At 41.8% G+C, this 14,634-nt stretch overlaps 1 protein-coding gene across 7 annotated transcripts in view; it reads left to right on the forward strand.

Annotated features, from left to right (window-relative positions):
* Positions 1-11,674, forward strand: part of AHCYL2 (adenosylhomocysteinase like 2) — a 150,830-nt gene extending 139,156 nt beyond the window's left edge. For 4 of the 7 annotated variants that reach the window (XM_027840183.1, XM_027840184.1, XM_027840187.1 and 1 more), the window contains exons 13-17: positions 4,733-4,831; positions 6,534-6,602; positions 6,711-6,789; positions 8,071-8,191; positions 8,592-11,674. In XM_027840183.1, the coding sequence (XP_027695984.1) occupies positions 4,733-4,831; positions 6,534-6,602; positions 6,711-6,789; positions 8,071-8,191; positions 8,592-8,598 (375 nt within the window). In that variant the 3' untranslated portion in view covers positions 8,599-11,674. Of the gene's footprint in view, positions 1-4,732; positions 4,832-6,533; positions 6,603-6,710; positions 6,790-8,070; positions 8,196-8,591 lie in introns of those variants that run through there. The other 3 variants (XM_027840190.1, XM_027840185.1, XM_027840186.1) reach the window with 1 other exon arrangement.
* The last annotated feature ends 2,960 nt before the right edge of the window (positions 11,675-14,634 follow it).

Raw genomic sequence — 14,634 nt, forward strand, 5'->3', positions numbered from 1 at the left:
TTTCACATAGGAGCCTTTTCCCATCACATACTTGAGACTTACATTTCCATTCCTGTAGATGTAGATCTTGGAAGGTGCTTAATCATTTTGGCCCTTTGACCTTTGACCTATTCAGTCACCCTCTAGAAATTTTCTCTATACTATGTTAACTAAGCCCCTGTGTATTTATAACCATGATGGTGTTACTTTCTGTATTGTATTTTCATCAGACCTGGAAAATGTATCATCCTGGTCCTTTTTTCACTATTCATCCTAATTATGTTTACTCAGACATAGCACCAGGTCTCACTCTGTTATTCATAATAGTGAAGTAGGAGATGTCATGTACTTATTTCCAAATTTGTCAGAGCCAATGAAAGTATAACTTTCACTTTGGCTTTAAATTCTTTTTGCGTGTTTCTTCCACAGTTGTATTACTCTGTGGGTGGCAGACCCAGGAAAAACTCTCATCACCACCGGGGTACTCTGCCTGTCAGTATTGCCTAGTAAGGAATTATTAATGTATTGAGAGTCCTTCTTTTTAACAGTTAGATAATATCTTCTTAGTCAGGTTGCTTTGTATAACTCTCTTCTCTGTTCATTGGTCAGTAAAAAGACAATAAAAATAGCTAGAAAAAAAAACATTTTAGCAAAGCCTTACTTCTGTCTCTGGGGTGCCAAAGTGGTTCAGTTCCACTGAGCTCTCCCATCATGTTCCAATTATTAATTTAGTTGATTTGATTTTTTTGCTAGTTTCCTTTGTTGTCACATAATTCCTTTGCTGAAAGGTCAGATAATTAAATTTCCAAACCTCCTCATCTTCCCCCCTACCAGCCTGCAAAACATGCAGAAGCCCACACACCATATTAGCCCTTAACTAAATTCCTTCTCGAATCATTCTGGTTAGCTATTCCCCAAATGAGAAGATCCCAAAAGGAGGGAGTAGTCTTGCCCTGAGTCCTGTTAGGAAATCATTCAGTCAGGTGAGGAGAAAGGAGTTCTTTGAAACTCTTAAGAAGTTTCCAAAAAAATCCCATGAGATGATATTTAAATGTGAAGAAATTGAGACAGACTAAGCTAACTACTCACTGTAGTGGAAAGAATGCTGGACTTGGAGTCAGCAGAAACTTGGATATTAATCCCGCCTCTGATTCTCAGTAACTGTGTAACCACAGGCAACTCAATTAACCTCTCTTAACCTCAGTTTTCTAAATTGTCAAGTGGAGTAACTCTACCTATAGTACCTACTTTACAAGGTTTTTGTGAAAATCAAATTAGATAATGGATGTAGAGTGCTTTAACAGACTTAAACATGCTATTTACATAACACCTATTATTGTTGCTTAAGACTAACTTTGAATTATCCAAAGATCTCTGACCAGGTCATAGGTTTTCTTCAAGGTTCTTTCCAACATCCCCTTCTGATACAGCCTTAGTCTCCTGGAAATTTTCTTCGTGTTTAGCCTCCTAGCTTTTCCACCAAACTGAAAAAAGGCTAGGACCAGATACAGTTTTCCTCCCCAAACCAGAATATAAATAGCCTCTTAGAATAAAAGACAGGGTAAGTATCTGCTGGTTTTGAGGGTACTACAAAACTGTCAGCATCACAAACAATAAATGGATATTGTGTCAGCTTCCATATTTTTTTGTCTTGAAACTTTGAGCCCCTTCCCAGTAATTGACTTACAAGGGAAATTCCTTATTCTTACTTCTGCATATAGTTTTAGGGACATGACTTGACATCTTTGCCAGAATTATATTTTATACATATTCACAGAATTTTATACTTGGAATTGTGATCAGTGCATTTTTAGGAAGGGGAGGCATCCTGCAAGGAAAAGACAAATATTTAGAAAGATGGATTCCATTCCAAGAAGCTTTGGTTCTCTGAACCCTCCAGGCTAAACAGTAGAGAATACAATTTTTGGCCCATGCTTATTTCTTTCTTTCATAGTAGCTCTTTCACCTATGGACAGCAAATGGCATCTATGTAATCTGTTATTGGCATCAAGAATGCAAACTTTGAAAACTGTTGCAAATTTTCATAACCTCAGAAGTCCATGACAGCTTGAGAATACCATAACGTTTAAGGTAGTGGCTTTGTATTTTCTCTGTGTGCCATGCCATAGGTTTGGAAAATCATTATAATAACCTCAAGGGAATGATTTGACTCAGAGGAAAACAATGCTTACCATCCAAAATCATAAAAACCTCATTTATTCTACAATGCTAATTTATTTCTACTATATACTATTAATAGTAATATCTCTATATAGTTGAAGAAGGTTATCTTCACAGAACATGCCTTTCCTGGTTGTTCCACTCGAGGTAGTTCCATTCAAGAAAATTAAATTATTTATTGCAATTTATCGTGGCAAAGAAAGAAGTATCACAAAAGAAATTGTACATTTTCAAGGAGCATTCTCATTAAGTTGTGATAGTCTGTTGAAGCATACTTCTTCCATATAGGAATATACCTGCCAAATGGAACAAAATACTCATATTCGTGGGTTTAAGCATTCTCTCATCTGGTCATTTGACTTTTTTTTTGAAGTCTACTCTATATTTTGGTGTTTGGCTACTGGGAATAATTGCTATTGCTCTTTGTGAGAACCTGGGACACTGTTAACCCTTGAAGTTCTCTGGAGCTGCTAGCTGAGCAGGCTTGTCAGGAGATAATTGGATTGCAGGTATCATTCTAGTTCTTCTATAAAATATAGAAACACCCTGAGTTCCAGTCCAGCCTCAGACACATAACACTGACTAGCTGTGTGACTCTGGGCAAGTCACTTAACCCCAATTGCCTCAACAAAAAAAAATTAAAGAATAAAATAAAATATAGAACCAGTATACTCCTAATATTCCAACTATATTTTACCGTAATTGATTATAATATAAAAATGTTTTTGGTTAATGTTGGTATGGGTTGGCTCAACCCATTACATAAATAAAGGAAAGAAATAGTCACCTCTGGATGCAAGGTTCATCGGGTTATACTACTGCCTGTGTATATGCAATAGGATGCTCCATATGCTTCACATTCTAAATCTATGATTAATATGTTAGAAGGACCAGATGATAGACTGGATAATAATGATGCTTGATGGGGATATTACATTTCTGAATATCTCTGCTTATGCCCTCTGAGTATTTTGTTGCTTTTGTCTCATTGGGTTGTAATAAAAATCATTTTATAAAAGGTGAAAAAAATAAAGTAAAATATAGAACCGGGCAAGATTAAAAGTCTGGTAGGGAGCTTGGAGCCCCTAAAGTTCCAGCATCAGAATGTTTAGGAAGAAAGCAAGCATTTGTCAACAAATGAAATGCCAGAGTTTTCAAGCCATTCCAGAGCACTTAACAAGGCATCAATCAACAGGCATTCAGGAAGGGATACCTTATGGTTGAGCATGGTGATCTCAGTGGCCCTGGTTGTAGCCTTCTTGTCTCTAACTTGCTATTGATTTTTGTTTTGTTTGGGCCCAAATTGTGCCTCTACCAGTGTAAGGCATCAGCTGCCCTGCAACTTAGAGTGTTAAAGAGTTGCCTGGAGCACTGAGAGGTTAAATACATACCCAGGGTCACACAGCCAATGCGTGCCAGGGGTAGAACTTGAAGCAAGGCTGGCTCTCTATCCACTGTCATACTACTTCTTTTTCCCTTTAATAATCCATTTATTCGAATTATTTTCAAATCACTTTACATCGTTGTTTTATACAACTCATCAGGGTAATAAATTCCATGTTTGTTACTCACTGGGTTGTCCTAAATATAATTTTACTTATGGTAATATAACTGTCAAATGGACCAAAATACTGGACTTTTTTTTTGTAAGGGTAGGCCTTTTATATCCTGGCTGCTGGATGAGTGAGTCGTTTGGGACAGAGAGATCTCCTCCCTTTGCCTTGGCAGTTTTCATCTTTGTCTTATAGGAAGAAGACAGTACAAAACAACTGGAAAAAGAAAATTGTATTATCTTGAGTCTGTGCTAGTGGATTTTGAACTGATTGCTTCTGCTAATTAACTAATGTTTTTTTTTTCCCCTTATTCTCTAAATATACAATATACAGATATCAAGAATGGGCTGCAGAGAGTTTTACTCTCTCATTGAGTAGTTTCTCTACGGGCAGCCTCCTATCTACACTTTAGGTCCTGGAATATGTGTGTGTATGTATTATGTAATACGTGTACACACACACACACGACATAAAAGTAAAGGGGGACCCATCATCCCTTCCACGTTGGATCCCAGGATAATGGGACATGGGGGCAGAGGCATGAGCCGTAGCATACTATATGTAGGATTCTTAGCTTTCTCTGACCAATTCCACCCAACTTAGTCCCTTTCTTCTGTGTCCCCCCCAGAATGTATGTATTCAGGTTGCACTATACTAATTTGCCCTTGTTTGCATGTCGCTTGTAAGTATTCTTAAGGGTTTTTTTCCACATGTGCGTGCATTCTGTCTTCAACTAAATTGTAAGCTCCCTCGAGGCAGAAACAATGTCTCTGGTTTCTTTTGTGTATTCCGTAGCACTTCAGACTGTGGGGTGTGATAAACTGAGTGAGCTCTCACTGAACCTAGGTTTAATCTCCTGAAATAGAATAGTCCCAAGCAGCCTAGGATAAGTCCTCCCTATCTGGCATGGTGGTTGTGTCCTTCAGCTTGCTATTTGAAATGCTCCCTTACCTTGTACCTCCTCGTCCCTGATGGTGAGACTCGCTATGCTAATAGGATGTTTTCTGCATGTGTTCTAGGCAAGTCTGCGTACACCAGAACTGACCTGGGAGCGGGTGAGATCTCAAGTTGATCATGTAATCTGGCCAGATGGAAAGAGAATAGTGTTATTGGCAGAGGTAAGCAAGCCTGGAAGATTATAACCCTGGGACAGAACATTGGTATCAGAGCTGGGCTAGACCTGGCAGAAAGCTTCAATGACTCTTTCCCACCCCCACGAAGACAAAATAATTGTAAGGACAGAGTGTTTTCCCTAGGACCACTACCTCCTTTTCCCCCTTTCCATATTGCCAGTTTCTTAACTCAGAAATTTAACTACTTTACCCATGACTTGTATTTCTAATTGTGAAAGGTCTTTTCATTCAGCAATTAAGAACCTATTTTGGTTCCCCACTTTTCACCAATTATCCTGTCTCCTCCTTTCACTCTGCAGGTTGAGTCAGACAGTGACTATTGCCATAGAAAGAATTAATGGATAGAACCAAAGCTACTTTGTGAGATGCTCTCAAAGTGATAATGTCATTTGTGGGAAGGTTTAAATCGTTTTAGTGAACATGAAGGGTAGATATTCCTGGCTGTAACCAAGGCTACGGTAGGCAGGTTCTGAAAACCACAGGCTTGATCTTCTATCTCACCCTTGCTCCTGTAGCACTATTCAATGTAGGGATGCTGAAAGTTTAGTTAAATATTTATTGGTTGATAGATTGATAATTCCCTATCTTGGGCCCTGTCCAATCTAATGTCATTCTCATTTCTGTCCTTTGTATTCCCAGGCCAGTGCTCTACCTTTTACTTTCTTGACCCCTTTTCCCCCTGGCATTAGGCTTCTGGCTGCTTTACTGTTACTCCTTCAGCCTGTCCTGAATCCTGTTTGCTCTGGATACTCTAGGCAAGAAACAGAAATAGCAAGGAGTATTATAGCCATTTCCCTGCATTTTCATTTTCCAAAGTTCCTTGTGCTTGTTGTTATTGTTATCATTTAAAAAAAATAAATTTAAAAACATTGAAATCTGTAGACTCAGAAATCTGGAAATATGGAAGTTTGGGGGCTCTCCGTCTCTTAGCCCAACCTCATCTGATTCTACCTTCCTAACTAAAACAAGGTGTTTCTAAGGAGGCTTTACCTATCTTCTTTCTTCACAGTACGAGTGGAGTACAGAATATTTAAATCTGTACCTTTGATGTTGCTTTGACGTCAGCTCCCTGTCTGGTGACTTATTTCTAGTTGCCTTAGGAAGGCTCACCTAGCAATTTTGAAGACAAAAGGAAGCATTGCAATTGTTTCTGACTGTTAGTGCTCAGAGTCTAGGAGAAAGGTTGTGAGGCTTCCCAGGGAACAAAGTGGGATGTGGGGGGAAGGGCTTTCTGGCACATCCATTCCCTACAAGCACCTGTAGTCAAACTATGGGTCAGACTTCCTTTAGACTCAGCAAGACAATGGAAGAAGGTGGAAGGAAGGCAGCTTTTCAAGAAAAAAAGCCTTCCAAATTCTCTGGAGCTCCAAGAGGAAGCTGGTCCAGGATGACCCAAATACTACTCCTCTTACCTTCATTTTCTGCCCAGATTTATTTTAGTAGTGCTCCTAAACAACAATTAATCAACAAGTGGGTGTTGTTATTGTTGTTTTTGTTTGTTTTTTTGTTTTTTTTTTTTTTAGTTTATGTCCCATCATGGTACTAAGTGTTGTGGCAGGTTGCAAACACGACTCCTCTTCTTCTCAGCTTATATGGTTGTGAAATATTTGTCTGTGGCTTGTCTTGGCCCTATAGCTTCAGGTAAGGGAGGTTGCCCCAACACTTGTGCATCTCCTTTGCTCCCTAGGGCCGCCTACTGAACCTGAGCTGCTCAACAGTGCCTACATTTGTGCTCTCCATCACTGCCACTACTCAGGTGAGGCCAGCAGAGTGAAGAATGGTCTTCTTGCCGGATTGTAGGTGATGGGATCCCAGGCTTGGTGGGAGTAGTCAGGGAGTCACCTTCTCTCTGCTTTATTTCCAGGCTCTGGCTCTGATAGAGCTGTACAATGCCCCTGAAGGACGCTATAAACAGGATGTCTACCTGCTGCCCAAGAAAATGGGTAAGGATGAGCCCCATCCAAAGCAGCCTCGAGTGAGGAGAGAAAGCCAAGCTCCTCTTCTTGATGGACGAGAGGAGAACTAGAGCCAAGCAGGGCTCCCTCAATTCTGCTCTAGTTGGGTCATTGAGATGCCCCATGCTTCATTGTATGCCTCCATCGTAGTGTCAGAGAAGGGAAAAGAGGTGGGAGGATTTGTGGTAGGCGCAGTACTTTCTATTGCAACAGCCTTAAAGAGAGAGGAAAAGGAGATGCTGGCCGACTGTAAGTGATTCTTGTAGTGTCACCTCTGCTTTGCTCCCTTCCCCCTGGACTGCTGATCACCCTAAGTCAAACCCCCCCTTTCTGACTAAACATCTCATGCTCCCACCCCCCAAACTCCAGCTTCAGTCTGGTGGGGGATTCATCACCTTCTGACTGTCAGTGTTCCTATAGGAGAAACAGAAACTTTATTTTTAAAAGGCACCTGACCTTTCTCAAGCACCTCAAGAGATTCAGTATTTTTCTAGGCTGCTGAGGTATAAGTGAAGGAGTAAGTCAAGAAATGGTCTTGCTTTTCTCTACCAGTCCCTTCAAACAGTTGCCAGTAAGTTAGTTGATAATATATTCCTGTCTTGAGCACTCTGAAGTGACAGAGAACTAAGACCAAAGCTCTGTCCTCAGAGTTGGCGATCTGGTTGGGGTGGCCAAATAATGCATGAAATGACACGAACAGGATATATGAACGTGCAGATCTGTCCTCCATGGTACATGAGTAGAGAGGAACTTGGAGTAGAGTCAACTGGAACCTTAACCTTTCTTGGTTTTTCCTCCCAGAACTCCCCAGGATCATTTCCTGGATTTAACAAAAGGGGAAACAGACCCATAGTGCCACCAAATGACCCAGAGCTGTTCATTGAGCCCAGGGCAGGACTGACATTTGGGCTCGGGCTCCTCAGGCTCCTTGACTCAATCACTTTGTTAGTTCGCGGACTTCCACCATTTCCCTAGATGTCAGCACCTTCCCCGTAGTTGGCTCAGTCAGTATTAGGAACAAAAGTCTTAACTAGCAGCATCAGAAGCTGAGTAGAGTCTGAAAGCCAAATACTGCTCCCACGTGAGGAGTAGTGAAAGGAAGACGAAAAAGGGTGAGGAGTAAGGCGGGTAAGGGATGTTATCACAGTGTGGAGGAGAATCCTTCACTCAGTCCCAGAAACCACTACTCAGATCCCTAGACCTGAGGTGGAAAGGGTGGTTGGGAAGCAGAGATTCCAACTCACTTCCTGCTTCTGGGGCCCATTCCAGATGAGTATGTGGCAAGTCTTCATCTGCCCACCTTTGATGCCCACCTGACAGAGCTGACAGATGAGCAGGCCAAGTACCTGGGCCTCAACAAGAACGGACCCTTCAAACCGAACTACTACAGGTGACTTGGGCTCCCGAGGGTATGGGCAGGTCCTTGGGAAGCCCCTGGGCGGGCTAGGAGGAGGCACTTCTTAACCTTCTCTGCTAGACTTTGATGACCCCTAAATGGGACACCTGCAACATGGATCCGAGGCTTTCCCTGTGGCGGGGCATCCTGCAGGTAATGCTCCCGGTACTAAATATCTGGTCTCTCTCCATTTCTCTGTATAGAGAAGAGTGGATCATTTCCACTGATAATGACAAGCAGCCAATTACCCACTCCCCAGATAGGATTTGGGTCACTATGAAGGAACCCTTCTATCTAGTTTCTGTTGAAGTCTCTGCTTCCCCATTTCTTCAAGCAGGCAGGCTGCTCCCACTACCTGATAGCCTCATCTTCTCTTGTTTCTTTTTCCCTCTAGATATTAAGTTCCTGTAACTGAAGGCAGAAGATATTTTAAGGAACAAGACCCCAATTTTTCTCCTCTACTGTACAGGACAAAACCCAGCAAGCTGCTTCCCTGGTCAGAGCCACCCACCATGCTCGCTCCATAGACCATGTGTTAGATTATTTATTTATTAAAAACTAGAATCCTGTGCCCTCAGCCTCAGCCCATGGTGTGGTTACTGCCCTGAGGGCTGTGAGAGCCACAGAGGATGGGCTGGGAGGAAGGAAGAAAGGGAGCAGGGAACTCCCCCCTCCACCCCACCCTCTGCATCTTCAGCATCATTCTCCGTTAGTTTTGAGGTTTTTGTGACAGCCATGTGTCTGTTGTCTAGGGTACCTTTACCATTCAGGGATTCCAGAGTCTTTGTCACTTGGGGCTTTTTGGGGGGAGTTTGGTGACAGATCTTCAGTAACTGATCCTCTTATCCTTCCCCAGGTGAGGCCTCTGGAAAGCCACTCAATCAGCATGGCCCCAGAGCCTCAGCCTTGGCCAGCACTATCACTGCCTTCTTTGACAAAGCTATTGAGGGGGAAGGGCGACAGCTTCAGTGAACCCCACAAATATTCAGCTGTACCTGCCTCTACTGGGGGTCCCCTTCCTTGTCCAAGACTCCTTCTTATGTGTTTATGGCCATTTGGACATTGATTCTCAGAAGACTGTGCCTCCATGATTTTCTCAGCAGCTCTGGTATTGCTTGGATTTTTTTTTTTTAAACCAGCTTTCCAACTCAACCAAAGCTCTGTTCAGGAAGTAGGAACCAAATCCACGAGGGTCTGTCACTCTGTTCTTATGCCATCTGGCTGGATAGCATCTCAGGAAGCCCCTCTAGGCAGAATTGGAATAATCTTGGAGGAGAATTTGTAAGGCTCTTTCTCCCCGTCTTCCTGTTGCTGCCCAGAATTGCCTGAGATTGAGCAAAGAAAGAATATGTCTTCCTCAGGCAGCTCAAGTATGTTTGGAGTTCAGAAATGGAACAGGCTCTCAGGCCTGCAGCTTAGCAAATTTGGGACACCTTCTAAAGGGGCTAAGAATTCCTGTCTTCTAGGGGATTTCCAGTTTGATTAACTGGCTGAGCTGTTTTATAAGTATCCCTGGGCTTATATGTCCAGGGAATCACAGCTACTTTGATTAGTTTTACTTCATCAAATATTTATCCCTATGGCCATTACCATTGATGGAGCCAAGATCCAATTTCTCTGTTGTTTGACTTGTGTCCTTTCTTCTCTGCTGAAATATCTCTGCTTGTCTTCTCCCTTCTCTTTTCCCATCCCCAGTCCCCACTTAACATCTAAAAATCCTGTGTTGTCTATCATCTAGAGGTGGTTTCTGGGACAACCCTAGTGTCAAGTAGAATTTATTAGGATAAGCATCCTGGGACTCTGTAACTCATTCCATTGGCAGATTCAGCTTTGGTTCTTCCCTGGAAGTGCCTAGTGCTGGCACTGGTCTGGACTGGGCTGAGTCTTTCAAAGAGACCAGGTAGCTTCTAAGGATTAACGTTGGATCTAGGGTAGCCCCAGCTATCTTTGACTACTTGGGAACTTCAGTCCTACCTGAAAGCTACCATAAACCATTGGGTTTTAGAACATCATCTGGACTACTTCTGGTCCTTCCGATCAGATTTGATCCAGGCCAGGTTTACCAGGGCTATACTAACCGAATTCTCTTGCTCTACTCCACCCCTTCAGGTCTTACCTAGTCTTCATCTTTTACCCTCAGGGCCAGCCTGGAAGTGACCTTACTTTTGGGGATATGAAGAGGAAAGGCTTAGATAAGTAACCGTTTGCCTCAGTAAAATATATTTGCTAAGTTCTAATCCACAGACCCTGGTCCTGATAGAGTATTATCAGCAATTGTTGGAGAAATCCCACTTGTGTTTTGGTACTTGAGGGTGTTCCCTTTGAACCCTATTACACTTCCCTCTAATGAAGATCATAAATATCTAGACCATTCCTTCTCTCCTGCTCCGGTATGCCCCTCCTCTTCTTCTCATTTCTGTGTTTCATGGGTACTTATTGGTCCCCTGGTCTCCCAGACAGAGTAGATTCCATCAGTCAGGTACCTCGGACTCTGATGTTCCCTTGAATCAGGAGCCCCAGCCTACTGTTCTCCAGGGCCTGGCTCTTTAGGAAGATCTGTACCTGGAACTTAAAGATCATGGACTACTCAATTTGTTAAAGAAGCCTATTGTGTTATACTGCTTTAGATGAGTAAGGTAGTGCCCTGGGTTCCCTGGTTAAGTGGTCAATGCAGTCACCCAGAGTAGTTTGAGTTTTAGATAACCTGTCTTAACTTCTCCTGGAGCTCTGGCCCATTATCCACAGACGGGAGCCAGGAATAGGTGCCCTTAGTTTTGAATCTGGGAGTACCCTTTGATGTCTACCTTTTGAGTTTGGGACCTGTCAGATCATTGCTTCAGGTGCGTAGCCTAATCATCTGGAAACAGGGGAAGAGCTACTTGTTTTGTGTCTGGCTCCAGCATGTCGGAGGTGCTGTTCTCATCATTGAACTTACTGATTCTTAGCCCTTATTTTAACTTCTATGTAGATATTTATATATTTTTTTTAAATAAGAAAAATAAAACTGAATGTCCCACCTCCCTCTCCCACTTCTGAGCACAGCTCTCCATAGCCACACACTCCTATAAAGCTTTTTCTGCTGCTGGCTTCTCCCTCAACAGATCTAGAATTGCTGCTATGCTCCTATGGTTGTCTCAGCATTAACTCTGTTGTGATTTTTAAAAAGAAATCAAAATGCGTTGTTGCATAAAGCTTTTTAATTAAAAAAATTAGGAAAGGAAAATAGGCAACACCAGCAAATTATACGTGAACAAGTCATTCAGTTCTGAATTCAATATATATATACATATATATATACTTATATATCACATAAAATAATCATCTAATTCTTATTGTCATTCTACTAAAAGGAAATAAAATCTCTGAGGATCTATCATTCCAAAAGACTGTTGGAAATCTTCATGTCTGAGTGATTGTATTAGATCAGCAATAACTACTGTGTAATCTCAAAACACAAATAAAATGTTCATCAATTGATCTAGTCCTCTGAGTGTATTCACTGCTGCTGTCAACTCGGAATCTGACCCAGGTGAGAGAGATCTCTAGTCAGAAAGGGAGGGAGAAGGGGCAACTAGATGGTGCAGTGGATAGAGCACTGGCCCTGGAGTCAGGAGGACCTGAGTTCAAAACCGGCCTCAGACCAAACACTTGATACTTACTAGCTGTGTGACCCTGGGCAAGTCACTTGACCCCAACTGCCAAAAAAAATTTAAAAAAAAGAAAGGAAGGGGGAAACTCTGAATCTGGGTAGAAAATGAAAAGGCTGAAACTTCTGTCAACAGTTGGGCCAAGTTGACTTAGCGTAGGGGGTCCTGCCTGTTTCTCACCTCTCTGTCCTTATCCTTTGGAGTTCAGAATTATGGGTGTGGAAGTCGGGCATTGCCCTTCTAGCCAGAAGGAAAGAGCCAGTATCCCTAGGGCATAAAGCCTGAAGGGAAACCACTGCTCCCCAGATGAAAATTTGTTCCTCCTCACATTTTTTTAGAGTACTTGGTCTGGATCTATTCTTTGTCTTTATTACATTCTACTACTTATATTTATGAGTAATATCCCCATTTAGATTGTAATCTCCCTGAAGGAAAGGACTGTGATTTTTTTCATCTTTGTTTCTCCAGGGTTTAGCACAGTGCCTTACACATAGTAGGTATTTTCAAAGTTTGAGTTTGAATTGAAATGAAGCCCATTGGTGGGAAGAATCAGGGAGAGGGGTAGGAGAAATCCAAGGAATTTTTCTATCTAAACCAGTACCAGATAATAAACTTAACTGCCTGTTACTTCTTTCAGCTAGGTAGAAGTAGATGTTTGGTCAAAGTGAGCATATTTTTGTGGTCGGCTCTTAACTTGCTCCAAGCCATGCCCACGAGATGGTTATCTTCATCCCTGAATCCTCTGCTCATTCATAATTCTACCCAGACTGCATGCCACTCAATAGAACAGACTCAGCTATTTGTACTAATTCTGGGCTAGGCTGAAGGTCTCCTCCAAAACTACCCTGACCAGAAAAAGGATGTGGCAGCAAACTGTGATTTTGACACTGCTGGTCCATTTTCTCCTGGATACCCTTTTTGGATTGTGTGGCATTCTAAATGATTTGAAGTCAATTTGAAAGGTATTCTTTAGTGGAATTCCCAAGAAATCTGAACTTGATGCTGTGCATTTTTATCAGTGACTTGGGCAAAGGAATAAATGGCATATTCATCAGTTAGAAAAATGACACAAAATTAGTAGGGATAGCTAACACATCTGATGACAGCATCCAAAAAGACTATAGCATCACGGATTTAGAGCTGGACGGTGCAAGACATGGCTAAATGTCAATTTGCTTGAAAAAGAGCCGAAAGGTGTTCTTTCAAAGGGGCAGGGGAAAGGGCAAAGAGGGAAATCTAGGTTGATGTAAAACTAAGAGATAGCAATCAAAAAAAAAGTTTTCTTCGAAAAAGAGTTGGAGGGGCAGCTAGGTGGCCCAGTGGATAGAGCACCAGCCCTGGAGTCAGGAGGACCTGAGTTTCAAACCCAGCCTCAGACACATAACACTCAACTTACTAGCTGTGTGACCCTGGGCAAATCACTTAACCCCAATTGCCCTCACCAAAAAATAAATAAATAAATAAATGAATAGAAATAAATAAAAAAAGAAAAAAAGCTGGAGGTTTTAGTGGACTGAAAATTAAATGTCAGCAATGTGATAGGGAATAGGTATTGGACCTGTGATTTCATCGGTAAGGGAAACTTTCTCTGTCAAGGCACCTTTTCTGCAACTGATAGGCATAAAGAATTTCCTGGAGCACTGAGAGGTTGTGACCTGCCCAGGATCACACAGCCAGTATGTTTCAGAGGCAAGATTTGGCATGGAGGCCAGATCTCTATCCACTATGTTTTTGCCTCTCAACAGAGTGATGTGTGGCAGTTTAAAAAAAGCTAGTGTGATTTTAGGCTACGTTAACAGGCATAGTGTCCAGAACCAGAGCAGTTGTACTCTCCCCAAGTCAGACATCTGAAATATTTTGTGTTTTAGCGCTTACGCAGTGCTTGGCACATAGTAGGCACTTAATAAATGTTTATTGATTGATGGTTCCCTTCTAGGCACCCTAATTTAGGAATGACATTGATAATCTGGAGGAAGGCAACCAGGGTGCTGAAGGACCTCTAGCTGATGCTATGAAAATCAGTTGAGGGAACTAGGGATGTTTAACCTAGAAAAGACGACTTATGGGAATATGATAGTTGCCCTCACTGGAAGTATTCAGGCAAAGACTAGTTGGCTGTTAGCTAGAAATATTGTGGATTGAATTCTTATTCACATAGGGTTTGTACTGGATGGCCACTGAGATCGGTCATTCCCTGAATCAAGACTTTTTGTTCCAGGCTAAATGTTTCTTCACCTTAGAGGCAGGGTCCATCCCTGAAAAAATTGAAAATCCTGTAGGAAATGGCGATTGGGAGTCAGGATCTCTGATTTCTAACAACTCTCACTCCAACACCTTCTGTGCTTTATCCTTAAGCAGCTTTTATAAATGCCAATCTAACCACCTCTGAACCAATTATCTCAGCTAGTACCTATGAGGCTGAGTAAAACCATGTCCAACTTCAGAGCTATAGCAACTGTGCACCCTAACCTCTGGCTAACAGTCTTGAAAATGTCCATGTTAAAAAAAATGTCCATGTAAGTGAATGTACTATGTACAAAGTAATAGCAATACTGTAAAATGATTAGCTGTGAATGGCTTCGCTCTTCTCAGCAATACAGTGATCCAACACAACTCCAAAGGACTTATGATGAAAAATGCTATCTATCCCCAGACAAAGAACTGATGGAGTCTGATGAAGCGTATTTTTTTTTACTTTCTTTATTCATCTTGAGTTTGGGGGGGAAAGTCTTATGTTTAATATGGATTAATATGGAAATGTTTTGCATGACTACATATATATATATATAT

This window comes from Vombatus ursinus, unplaced genomic scaffold, assembly GCF_900497805.2.
Source record: "Vombatus ursinus unplaced genomic scaffold, bare-nosed wombat genome assembly UNPS02014839.1, whole genome shotgun sequence".
Classification (NCBI taxonomy): domain Eukaryota; kingdom Metazoa; phylum Chordata; class Mammalia; order Diprotodontia; family Vombatidae; genus Vombatus; species Vombatus ursinus.